The 13,888-nt window shown below is 37.8% G+C and overlaps 1 protein-coding gene across 1 annotated transcript in view; it reads left to right on the forward strand.

The window, feature by feature from the left end:
- LOC128636113 (coiled-coil alpha-helical rod protein 1) overlaps positions 1-10,940 on the forward strand; it is a 38,596-nt gene extending 27,656 nt beyond the window's left edge. The window contains exons 17-18 of the mRNA XM_053689177.1: positions 9,952-10,096; positions 10,207-10,940. Coding sequence (XP_053545152.1) covers positions 9,952-10,096; positions 10,207-10,298 — 237 coding nt within the window. The 3' untranslated portion in view covers positions 10,299-10,940. The remainder of the gene's footprint in view (positions 1-9,951; positions 10,097-10,206) is intronic.
- Positions 10,941-13,888: the final 2,948 nt, after the last annotated feature.

The following is a 13,888-nucleotide window of genomic DNA, read 5'->3' on the forward strand; positions in this document are numbered from 1 at the left end:
CTGACTCGGTCATTGAGACCATGATGCAGGCTCGTTAGCCTGTCACTGGAATGATTTATCATAAGATATTAAATATTTCTATTGGTGTGAATCCATGGACTACTCATGGAGTAGAGTTAGGATTTTAAGAATTTGTTTCTCCAAGAGTGTTGGAGAATGGTTTATTGTCAAGTTCCCTAAAGGGTCAAATTTCTGTCTTTATTAGAGTTCTTCAAGGGGCTCCGTTTGAGCCTATGCATTCCTTAGATATCAAGTCTATCTTGGAAAGTTTTATTTCTTGTTGCTATTCTTCTGATCGGAGAGTGTCAGAGCTCTCAGCATTTCAGTAAGAGTCTCCTTATCTTATTTTTCCTTCAGATAAGGTAGTTTTACGTACTAAATTTGGATTTTTTCCTAAGGTTGTTTCTGATCAGAACATTAATCAGGTGATTGTTGTTCCTTCCTTGTGCCCTAATCCTTCTTCTCTTGACTACTCAAGACTGCCCAATTTGTCGTGTCATTCAGAGAGGGGCGACAGCCCCGGAGCCTGAGAGGTATAGAGGAGGACGTAGGAGATCTGGAGTGTGCAGAGTGGAGCGGTGACCCCAGAGACCGAGAGTTGTGGAGGAGGTCGTCTGCGGCCAGGGTAACTCCAAAAGGTCAAGAGATCGGCCGAAACGGAATTGAAGCTACGAGTCGGCGGCCCTATCCTGTGGTAGGAGCCGCAATCAGCAAGCCGCACGGAGGTTCGACGGCAGTTGCAACACAGCAGGTTGGCTAACAGGTGGCGGCCTCAGACTGACACAGGAGTTGCAATCAGCAAAACATAAAGGTTGGGGCGGCAGTTATCGTATCCCAGCCCGCACAGTTGACCACAACAGAGTGTTAAGGTACTTTGCAGAATACCACGCAAGAAGTCTTGGTACATAAGGAAGTCAAGATCGTATGTGGAAAAACCAAAGGAGCTGAGCAAGTATCTTAGAACTGATTAAGATATATAACTGTTGCCCGTGTTTCCATTTTTCTTTCCCTTCTTCACGCTAACTAAACTGTTGGTAACCACATAGTGGAAGTATACTCTGCCCCATATAAAACAACGACTCTCTAAACCTATAAGGGGGAAATAAAGAGGTGAAGGGAAAAGAAAGGGGGAAAAGAGTACAAGCAGAATAAACTGAGGAACTTTCTTCAAGAACTTTCCCTAATACATTAAAGCAGGCATATTAGCCTGTGCGCTGCTGACTCAAACTTTCAGAGGACACAATAAGCTTGTTGATAACGCATATGGTTTGAGACAGGGCTTTGGTTGTCCGCACAGAATAAGCAAGGGAAATTATCTTGCCTACAGCACTAATTACTTGAATATCTTTTCTTTTTTTTCTGAAATGCTATGTTATAAAAAGCTATTTACATTGATTGTTATACTAGAAGAGGCCTGAAGGGCTTGCATATTGTATTACATTACATCAACCTGAGTTAAAGAAATATATACATATCCTAGAAGGGTCTGCTATGCAATTTCCTTCGGTTAATAGGTAAACTATTACGCCTTCTGGGAGCTGTAAATAATTTCTTAACAAGAGTTATACCATTGGAAAAAAAACAGTAACCTTTAAACTTGCCTATTTATAATCAGTGATTCAGCAAGGTAACTTTGGTTAATGTTTTTAATTTAAACTGCATTTAGCCATACTTTATTTTTTTAGGCCAAAAGGTATAAGGTCATATAGCTCCACTTAAGGACAGACCGGGGAAAGGAGGGGCTTTTTCTAAATTTCAATTTTTTTCTTGTTGATGCACGGAATATGGTTTTTGACAAATGTAAGGTTTCACGAGTTCATTAAGAAAACACACGGTTTATAATAGGTACAGATTTATTCATTTTTCTATCTATTGTTTTCTACCTATTTTTCTCTTTTTTTTTTTTTTTTTTCTCCATACACACACACAGGTCACCATTGGTAGTTCTGTGTAATTTATTTTTTTTATGTATGGGTGTGTACCCTGACACAATACTACATAAGTTAATAACACCATTTCACTTACACCGAAGAGAGGGATTATAAAAGAACCTTAGGGATATATGTTTCACGGTTCATAGTACATGGATAAATATATTACTCACAATAAACATCACTCTCCGGCCATGCCCCCTAAACCAAACACACCTAGATAGTGCTTTAGAATTCACAACACACAAAAATGACACCCAGCCCTTGGTAGCTCAAATGTCCGAAATCTTTTTGCCACAATTCGAAATGCTAAAAAACCAGATGACAAATATAATGGTAGAATTAAAACAATTCTCTAGCCGCCTTACCGAAGTGGAGGATAGAGTGTCCAGTAATGAAGACATATTATATAAACAAGAAAAAAACATAGCAGACAACAGCAAAATATTGACTGCACTACAAGATAAAATACACGAATTAGAAGATCGTTCAAGACGAAACAACTTAAAAATAATTGGCCTTCCAGAGAGTGATGACTATTTGGACCTAATAACCTTTGCTAGCTCTACACTACCACTGGCTTTGGGTATTGTTATTGATAGAGCCCCCATTGTAGTTGAAAGGGCACACTGATTAGGTACAAATAGAAATAACACGAGAGAAAATCGCAATAGACCTGTTCTGATAAAGTATTTAAATTATCAAGATAAATGTAATATTCTAAGAGCATATAGGAAAGTAGGGAATTTTTATCTGGGTCAAGTAAAAATTTTGATGTTCCAAGATTATTCTAGTGAAACCTCAATGAAGAGGAAAGAGCTTGCCCCATACTGTTCTAGATTAATCAATGCAGGGCTTAAAGCTAGATTAATGTACCCTGCTAGAATCATCCTGGAGGAGCCAGGAGGAAATATTACTTTAAATAATATAACAGAAGCTAGAGAAATCTGCAAAAATCGACAAATATCTTGAATAAAGGGTTATCGGGTAACTTATCCTAGATCTGTTGGCAAATGTTTCTGAGTTTGAAATGTTTTTAATACTTATGGAAATTTTTCTTTTCTTTTCCTGGGTTTTTTTTTTTTTTTTTCTCTTTTCCCTCTTTCTTTTTTTTCTTTCTTCTTTCTTTCTTCCCCTTCCCCCTTCTCCTCCTCCCCACACCTCTCTTTTTCCTATTTGTTTCTCCCCTCCTCCCCCACATATATATACATTTTCAATCTGTGCACTGGAGAGGTTTGAAGATAATATACTCAGACAAATAAGATGAGGATGATAAAGTTCATCTCATGGAATATAGGCGGGATTACGTCACCTAAAAAAAGGAAGTTAGTGATTAAACATCTTGCCAAGCTGAAGCCTGATATAGCATTGGTACAGGAAACACATCTTAAAAATATTGAAGCTCAAAAGCTTAAATGTAAATGGGTTGGGCAAGTTATAGCATCAGATTGTGCCGGGAGGAAAAGAGGGGTTGCTTTTTTAATTAATAAGGAGTTGGGCTATAGAATCCACGATATACAATCAGATGTTAATAATAGATGGATTATTCTGACCATAGAAATCCTTAATGTAAAATATGTACTATGTAATGTCTATGGCCCTAACACCCCAGATCAATTGTTCTGGAATGATATAATTGCAAGATTAATTCTGCATGAAACACCTAATGTAATTCTTGCGGGTGATTTTAATTTAACCCCAATACCTCTATTGGATCGCTTCCCTCATAGGCAGTGGGGTAGACCAGCACAGAATTCTAGAATGTTCTTCCAAATTTGTAAAGAACTAAAATTACATGACATCTGGCGTATCCGCCACCCTGATGGTAAAAGCTTCACTTGTGAGTCACATGTATACAGATCTCTCTCCCGCATTGATTTTTTTTTAATTTCTGACGCCCTTTTGAGAGATGACGTGAGTGCAGAAATAGGTGAAATCATTCTATCGGATCATGCTATATTAACTTTATCAGTAGGAGCCAGAGGACGTCAGGGAATTAATGGAAATAATTTTTATTTTCCGAAATATATGATAAATGATAGAGCATTCCAAATGTGGATAAAGAGCAAGTGGCGTGAATATTGTATAAATAATCAAGAATATGCAAATAAATATGAGGTGTTTTGGGAGACAGCAAAGGCCTTCTTAAGGGGGGAGATCAAATTATATATGGTTAATAAAAAAAAAAAAGATCAGAGCTCGGGAAAACCAATTGATAAAAACAGTTTCGAAGGCATATCAAAACTTTATAAACAGCCCATTAAAAAAATACTGGGACAAGTACCACAGCGCACGTCAAGAAAGAGACCTATTTGTGTCTTCCAAAATGATACAACAAGAAGCTAGAATGAACGCCATATATGGCGGACGATATGGGAGATCTGTTAAATACTTGGCTAGGTTAGATAAAACTAGGAATCAGAAGAATGTAATAGGGAGTATTAGCTGGGAAGGTCAGAATTACACTCAAACGAATGATATCAGTAAGGTCTTCCTAGACTACTACAAGAACATATATGCTGCTAAAGCCATAGATATAGAGGCAAATAAGATGTTTTGGGATAGGATTAAGTGTCCACAGATTACCCTAGAGCAAGTCAAGTCAATAAATGCCCCCATATCGTTAGTCGAAGTTATTAAAGCAATTGAAGACTCTAAACTTGGGAAAGCGCCCGGGCCTGATCAAATCCCAGCGGAGTTTTACAGATTGTTGAAGACCGATATAGCTCCCATATTAACTTGTTTATTCAATGAATATTTCATGGATGGGAAAACAATGTCTCGATTCTTCTCCGCGTCGACCATAACCCTTATTCCAAAAAAAGACAAGATTTTATCAGACCCTGGGTCATACAGACCTATTTCTCTGTTGAACACAGACTATAAATTATTAACTGCAATAATTGCAAAGCGTCTGAAGGAAATATTACATAAAATTATACATCAAGATCAGGCTGGTTTTATGTGTGATAGGTCACCAACAAAAAACATCCGTAAAACGTATAAGTTAATAGAATATTTCTGGAATAAAGTACATAAGGAAAAATCCATGCAGCATGATCTTGCTATGGTTGTGGTCGACGCGGAGAAGGCTTTCGACTCTATAATATGGGAACATTTGTATACTTCCCTTGAAAAGTTCGGCTTCTCAGGTAATCTGATCGAATTTATTAAAACTATATATAACTACCCCATCTCCTCGATACTGGTTAACAATACCCAATCTTCGTTTTTTAAATTAGAGAAGGGAACACGTCAGGGGTGCCCTCTATCACCCCTTCTATTCAACGTGGCTATTGAACCATTAGCAATTTATCTGAGACAAGAATTAGAGGGAATAAAGATTGGATCTCAGAAGTTTGTGCTTGCCTTATATGCCGATGACTTACTCCTTTATTTCCAACAAACACATAGAAATATCCCAATTGCGTTTAAGGCACTAGAGTTATTTAGTAGTATTTCTGGTTATAAAGTAAATACGCTTAAATCAGAGATTCTATGGATATACAAAAATATAGATATGACACAATATAATTTAAGGGAGGTTAAGAGTATAAAATACTTGGGAATTACATTACATAAAGATCCCAAGTGTTGGTATAGACTTAATTTTACGCCCTTCTTTTCTCGACTTAAGAACAAGCTGCAAAGATGGGTACTACTTCCCATTTCTCTGTCAGCTAAAATCGCAATGATCAAATCTATCGTATTACCACAGATAATTTACATTATGAATAACCTACCGCTGTTTATTAAGGCAAAAGATATTAAAATATTTAACCAATCATGTGCTAAATTTCTCTGGAGCAAGTCACGACATATGATAGCTATTAAAAAACTGGCACAACTAAGGGACCATGGGGGGCTAGCTTTCCCAGATATTAAGTTTTATAACATGGCCATTTTGGCACGGAATGGGGTGGATTGGCTTTTGTCAGCTGAGGTGCTAACCAATTTAAGCTTGGAAGAGAGCTTAATATATCCATTTTCATGTAAAGCAATTTTACATTGTACTTTTATAGAACTCCCAGACAACATTAAAAGGTTTATTAGTATGTACAACGTGGTTAAAGCATGGCAAATGTCATGTAAATATCTGAAAATTAATTTCTATATCTCCCAATACCTTCCGATTAGAGGGAATCCTGAGTTTATAACAGGATGCGAGTATAAGGTATTTAAAGAGTGGGCGGATAAAGGATTTGATAAGTTAATACAAATCTTTGACCACAGGTTTAATTTAAGGACTTTCGAGAGTCTTGCCAGAGAATTTGATCTCCCCAAGAAAAGTTTTTTCGCATATCTACACTTTGCTAATAAGAAGGCCAAGTTAGGGAACTGGCCAGCAGGTTTTGAACAAATTGGAGATTATATTAACATGTATAACAAAATATTTTCCAGAACTTAACTGGGATCGCATTAAGAAGGGCATTAAATGGCTGATCGAAGCCCCCCTCCGTTCCTCCTGGCATGAATAGTTTTTAAAACTACTTAACAATGCCTATATTTCACCAAAAAGACTGGCAGTATGGTCTGTGGAAAACATGGGAATATGTTATAAATGTTCAATGCCCAGGGCGGATCTGATGCACTGCCTCTGGTTGTGCCCAAAAATAAGACAATTTTGGCAGAAGGTCAATTTTGCTCTGAATATCTAGTCCTAGAACCTATAAATATCTTTTTCCTAAATATAACAGCTCAGAACTACGATCTGATCAATACTATTATACTCATAGGTCGTAATCTAATCCTAAGGAATTGGAAACAGACGAGATCACTACCTTTCAAGATATTCCTAGAAGCAGTGAGACAACAGATTATATTTGAACAATATAATACCTCAAGCTTACACAATAAATTAACTCAACGTTTCTTTAATAAATGGGGAAAAATTATACAGACATACCCGCTTCCTGTACAATTTATACTTACTAAGGCATTCCATAAAACAAACTATTTTGAAGGTTTGATATTAAGAGAAGTTTTTCCAGTATCCTGGCTTTGAAAAAAGATCGGATCATAAAATACCCTTTTTTTAGGGTGTTGGAGGAGGTTGAATTGAATTCCCCCCCCCCCCCTTTTTTTTTTTTTTTCTCTCTTTATTCCTTCCTTTCTCTTTTCTGTCCTCCTTTTTTTTCTTTTCTTTCTTTGATCAGGCCAATGAGAAGAATATGCAGCAAGTATAGCTACGCGCAACACAGTAACGGGGTTTCTTTTTTTCTTTGTTTCTCTTGGGCACCTTTGGGGCCGTTCACAATTTCTATGTAGTATGTGATGCCCACAAGGTAATGGACATGAATTTAGAGTTATTGTGTAGACATAAATGTTACATATTTGCTTTTTTCTGTATATACATGATTGGGAAAACTTTCTACCCTGCGTGGTGCACAATGTGAGCAAATGAAGTTTGTTATAGTTCTCTTGACGCTGATGGAAAAATAAATAAACATGTTAAAAAAAAAAAAAAATCCTTCTTCTCAGAAGGTAAGACTTTGGCACAATTTGGACGTGGTCCGTGCTTTAAAGTTTTATCTGCAGGCGACTAAGGACTTTCGTCAGTCTTCTTCTTTGTTTGTGGTTTTCTCAGGACAGAAAGCTACGGCTTCTTCTCTTTCTTTTTGGCTGAAGAATATCATAAGTTTTGCATATGAGACTGCTGGACAGCAGCTTCCCAGAAGAGTTACGGATTCTTCCACGAGGGCTGTTGCTTCCTCATGGGTGTTCATAAATGAAGCTTCTGTGGATTAGGTTTGCCAGGCTGCATCTTGGTTCTCTCTTCGCACTTTTTCAAAGTTCTACAAATTTCATATTTTTGCCTCGGATGAGGCCGTTTTTGGGACAAAGGTTCTTCAAGCAGTTGTGCCTTCCTTTTAGGTTCCCTGTCTTGTCCCTCCAGTATTATCTGTGTACTCTAGCTTGGGTATTAAATCCCATTAGTAATTAAGATGATCCGTGGACTCATAGTGTCTTAAAAAAGAAAAGAAAATGTATTCTTATTTGATAAATGTATTTCTTTTTTTGACATGATGGATCCACGGCCCGCCCTGTTCTTTTTAGACAGGTTGTGGGTTATTGTAAACTTCAGACACCTGCACCTTGACTTTTTTCCTTTCTCTTCCTAACTTCGGTCGAATGACTGGAGTGGGAGGGAAAGGAGGAGCTATTTAACAGCTCTGCTGTGGTGCTCTTTGCCTCCTCCTGCTGACCAGGAGGTGAATATCCCATTAGTAATTAAGATGATCCGTGGACTCATCGTGTCAAAAAAGAAATAAATTTATCAGGTAAGCATAAATTTTCTTTTTGTTTCAGTTATACTCTTTTAAATGCACAATGAGACTTCTGCCTTTTTAATATATCTATTGGGGATGTGCATTCTGCAGTTTCATTAGCTGCATAAGAAGCGGCTCTTGCAGCATTCAGCTCTTTTGTGAGCCGGATTTCTTTTGGTGAAAGTGTGACGCACTAAGATCTTTGCAAATCCAGATCTTAAAAGGCTACTAAACCCAATTTTTTTTCTTTCATGATTCTGATAGAGCATGCAACTTTGTAATTTACTCCTTTAGTCAATTTTTCTTTGTTCTATCGGTATCTTTATTTGAAAAAGCAGGACTATAAGCTAAATGTAGCCACCAATCAGCAAGCACTACCCAGGGTTCTGAACCAAAAATGGTCTGGCTCCTAAGCTTATATTCCAGCCTTTTCAAATAAAGATAGCAAGAGAACGAAGAAAAATTGATAAATTAGAAAGTTGCTTATCCATTTAAGTATGTTTCACTTTGAGGAGAAGAAATCCAACTCCTAAAAGAGCTTAAATGCCGCAGATTAATCAACTTTCGGTAGGTAACAATACTGTCGCATGTAGAGCCCTAATATCTGTATTATGGCATTAGGACAAGGCTTGACAAATTCCACAGACACTGCGGTGTTTCTTCTGGCTACTGTTTTGGATGATTCTATATTTATCTAGGTGCAAATAACTTTCCCCGTTTCCTTAAAATGTGTGAATGTCTCGTTAATGGGAACACACACCCAGCTTTGTGATAGCACTGGGAAATAGACATCTAAGTGGTTCTCCAGATCTGTACAACGCTTCTATATTTTCTGTTCCTCCACTGCAACGAGTGCTAAAGAGCTAGCTACATTTCACTCCAAAGCATCACGCGATACACCTTCTGATTGGCTGTTGTATTATCTGCGATTTCATTCAAGCTGTAAGAAATTTTTATGATTTCAGTAAAAATATGAAAATAAAGGAATCTCCGTTACCTTTTTGATTCTCAAACTGGATATTTCTTAAAGGGATATGAAACCCAAAAATTTTCTTTTGTGACTGAGACAGAGCAAACAATTTAAAACAAGTTTCTGATTTACTTCCATAATCAAATTTACTTTGTTCCCATGATATTCTATGTTGAAGAGATACCTAGGTAGGCATCTGGAGCACTACATTTGCAGGAAATATTAGTGCTGCCCTAATTAGTGCTCCAGACACGTGCACGCTCTTGAGCTTACGTCCCACTTTTCAACAATATACTAAGAGAACCAAGAAAATTTGATAACGAAAGCAAATTAAAAAGTTGTTTTAAATGGCATGCTCTATCTGAATCATGAAAGAAAAACTTTGGGTTTCATGTCCCTTTATGGTAACATAAAATGATAAATTGTAGCTTTTCAGTTCCTGTTAGAAATGGAAGGGCAGAACACTGTTCTATTCCACACAGCCATTGGCTGCACACTCTAGTGACCTATTTATAACTGTCCCTAATTGGCCACAGCAGAGAAGGGAGCCTAAGTTACAACATGGCAGCTCCCAGTGTTTTATAGAAACTAAAACTTTACTCTTATTTTGTCAATATTTAAACAGCTAATGAAACTATAAAAAATACATCTACGTTCTTCTCAGCCTACTCTTTTCTTTGAATGCATCATTCTATCTAGCAATAATTTAGTGTTTAATGTCCTTGTAATTAATATATATTTAATGGCATTTACAAATTTGCACCTTTTTCTTAATACACAGGCTACACTTAGGCAAGAAGGTTTATTATCAGCATATCAGAGGAACAGACTGACTATTACACAGGACACAAAGAGCGAGAGTGAGCAGGAACACAGCAAAGCCGAGGCTCGGGCCTCAGAACCAAGCTCCGCATTGTCTGCTAAAGGTAAAGCTGAGCAGTGTGTCTCACAAAATCCCCTCGTTTCTAATATCTGAAGGTATTATCCAACTTTAAATTTAAACGTCTAAAAATCCCCAATTTTTTTTTCCTCCTAGAATCCATTTCATCAATGTTGGCCAATCTTCAGAGCCTTGGAGACATTCTCCTTAAAGATGATGAAGAGGAAGAACAACTCATTGGGACGTAGAAAATAATAAAGCGTGGCTAGTAGGAAGGTCATTACAGAGCCACACTGGGAATTGTTAAAGGAACAGCAGAACTAAACTTTCGTGTTTCAGACAGAGCATGAAATTGTGGACAACTTTTCAATTTGCTTTTATTTGCTAATTTGCTTTGTTCTCTTGGTAACATTTGTTGAAGAGCATAGCTTACCTAGGTAAGCTCAGTTGCAGCAATGTACTTCTGGGTACTAGCTGCTGATTGGTGGCTGCACATACATGCCTTTTTATCTTTGGCTCAGCCCATGTGTTAAGCTAGCTCCCAGTAGGGATTGCTGCTCCTCCAACAAAGGATTCCAAGATAATTAAGCAAATTTGATAACCGGAGTAAATAGGAAATTTGTGTAAAGTTGTATGCTCTATCTGAATCATGAAAGAAAATGTTTGGGTTTCATGTCCCTTTAAGTTGGCAGCAAGGCTGTTGCATTACTGTATATAAAGCCTAAAGCTGAAAGAACAATGGCAATAGATCTGGCCCTAAGAGACCCCTGTGCCACCTAACTTCACAAATACTGTTAAACTTTGTTAGTTTGTAGATATCGGTTATATGTGGGAATTTGTATGCAGATTATATTTAATATAACAACAAAATAAATTATTTTTACAGATGATTGCGGCTTTAATTAAGTTGTCTTTACAAATGCGGACAATAAGGATTACATTGGTTACGCTCTATAAGCACATAATGAGCCCATAATACAGAGCCACAATCAATACAAGTGAGTTTGTCCATTTCCTGGCTCGGGCGTTCAATAAAGAAATGATCAAATCTGCAGTTTGACATCACTAGAAGGGAATCAGCATTATGCTGTTTTATGATGGGAATGATCTTTACCTGCCTTATTGGTCGGCTTTTGCTTTCAGTTTGTAACTACACAAAACAACTAGTTAGTATTGCACGTTTTTTTTTGTTTTCTTTACTGTGTAATTTCTTTTGTGAGATTTCTGTACTTCCCTTTTCTTTCCAATGGCATGGAGAGTCCACAATTTCATTCCAATTACTAGTGGGAATTCAACTCCTGGCCAGCAGGAGGAGGCAAAGAACACCCCGGCAGAGCTGTCACTCCCATTACCCATGATCCCCAGTCATTCTTTGCCTTGATCATCGGGAGGATGTTCGAAGATGGTGTCTCAAGAAATGTAATCCTTTTAATGGGTACTTTTCCCTGCAAGCAAGGATTGTGGGGCTATGCTGTGTCCATGTAAATCTCTTTAGTAAGAGTAATGGTGGCTTTTAGCAGTTGGAAGACGGTGAGGTAGTTCTTGCTTACCTTCCAACATTTATGCTACCCTTACTCTGCTATCTCTTCATTGTTGTGATTGTTTGGGCAGTGTTTATAGGGCGCTGCGTCTGTCTATCTGGACAGCTTTTTTTTTTTTTTAAGACACGATGAGTCCACGGATCATCTTAATTACTAATGGGATATTCACCACCTGGTCAGCAGGAGGAGGCAAAGAGCACCACAGCAGAGCTGTTAGCTCCTCCCTTCCCTCCCACTCCAGTCATTCTCTTTGCCTACATTAGTGATAGGAAGAGGTAAAGTGAGGTGTTAGTATAGATTCTTCAATCAAGAGTTTATTATTTTTAAAGTAGTACATGATTGTGCTGCTTTGTTCTAGGGTGTAGCCGTAGTCCTTATCAGTCTCTTCAGTAGAGCTTTTGGTGACTTTAGAGCAATGGGAACTTGTGGGACATAATTCCCACTGCGCCTCCCATGTAATTGTTTGCTGCCCTTACCTTGAAAATCTGAGGGATATTTACAGGTCCATGTGAGGGAGAGGACCTTGCAAACCTGGGAACTGCCTTACCGTCCGGCAGGAGATAATGAGGTAAGTGCTAACTTTATTCTGGAGATGAAGTAAGGAAAGACTAAGAAGAAAGTTGGGCACTTTATTTTTATTTATTCCTCATTGGATTTAGCCTTATTATCAGAGGCTTACAGATAGATTCCCTCAAAGTTTTAGGGAACACTTTGGGACAGTTAAACGCAGGAACTGGGGCTGTATGTATCTTAAAATTAAACAAGTGCACACATAAAACATATTGCCATAACGGATGAATTGCCATCACTGAAGAGCTATACCTCAGATAAGCTCAGTGTGAGGCAACAGTTTAGACGCAGACACTGGGGCTGTATGGGAACATAGGCTTTCATTTCAGCCATAACGAAGCCATCACTGTAGAGCTATACATCAGCTAAGCTTAGTGTGAGGCAATCCATGTGACTTGTATTATTATCTTCCGTCGGTTTAATAATAGCCGACCGGGAGATCTCATATTGCCACAATTGTTGATTTGCCATAATCGTTGAGTGGTATTTCAGAATAAGTTCAGTGTGAGGCAATGCATGGAACTTACGTTCTTATTTCCCGGCGGTTTAATAATAGCCGACCGGGAGATCTCTTATGGCCACAATTAATGTGCTTTGCTTGAACGAGCTCAGTGTAAACACGTGTTTGATGCACAGCTAGTTTAGCCTTGTAAAGCGACTGCATGATTCCATGTTGGTTTATTTTTCTCTGACTAGAAGTTGTTCAGTCCGTTATTATACTCCCGAAGATCATTTTACTAAGTAAGATATGATGGCGACCTGGAAAGGATTATGTTAACGCTCACGATGGGCGGAGTTATGTGTGGTACCAATTTAGTTGCGCACCACTTTGTTTATTCTTCCTGGTATCGGAAGATTTATTGGAGAGTGTTTCTCTCGTTAAGGTGACAGTATTGCACCGGACAGTCTTTCAAAAGGGTTTAGTCCACAATATCTAACCCTTTTCTGCAGAAATAAAAATTTGGAGTTAAAAATTAAGAGACAGTAACGTTTTTTTGGGGTTACTTTTATTAAATGATTTCAGCTGTTTATTGCTTAATTTAGCCTTGTATCTTAAAATGGAACAAGTGCACACACAAAATAAAGTTGCTTTTAAAATTTAAAGAGACAGTAACGCTTTTTATGTGTTCATTTTTATTAAAAAATTACACTTTTTTCTGAACCTTCTCCTTTTAAGGTGTTTGCTGTTTAGGAGTCTCTTAACAATGGTCACTTTATGCCACAAATTTCTCCTATAGTGCCGACAAAATGTTATGGCCACATGCAGTGCCCTGTGCTTCCTCACACACTCCGTCCAGAGTTACTCTGCATCTCATGCATTATATGTTTTTGCCACGTGGAAGAAAACATTACTAGAGGACTTATTTTAAATTGTTTAGTTGCTATTCCGAATGGTTATTCCCTGTTAAAAGAAGATACTTCGACATTATATGAGAGAAAATTCTCAGTCTCAGATGAATAATATCTTTATTTGATCCTGAGGTTGTTTTTCTTTCAGTTCTTTAGCTTTAACACCTCCATTTGGTACTTTAGGTTTTAGCTACCCTGGATGACCTTGACTATACCCGTGTAATCTGTCCTAGTGCGTCCAGTAAGTTATAAGGAATGGAAAAGACTGCATTCCCTATATTTAAAGAGATGTTTCACATAGCCGACTCAGCTAAGGAGGCTGGGCAACATTCCCTAGGGTGGAAGGAGTAGTTTCCAGCTTAGCTAAAAGAACTACT

Source organism: Bombina bombina, chromosome 7, assembly GCF_027579735.1.
Source record: "Bombina bombina isolate aBomBom1 chromosome 7, aBomBom1.pri, whole genome shotgun sequence".
NCBI classification, from domain to species: Eukaryota; Metazoa; Chordata; class Amphibia; order Anura; family Bombinatoridae; genus Bombina; species Bombina bombina.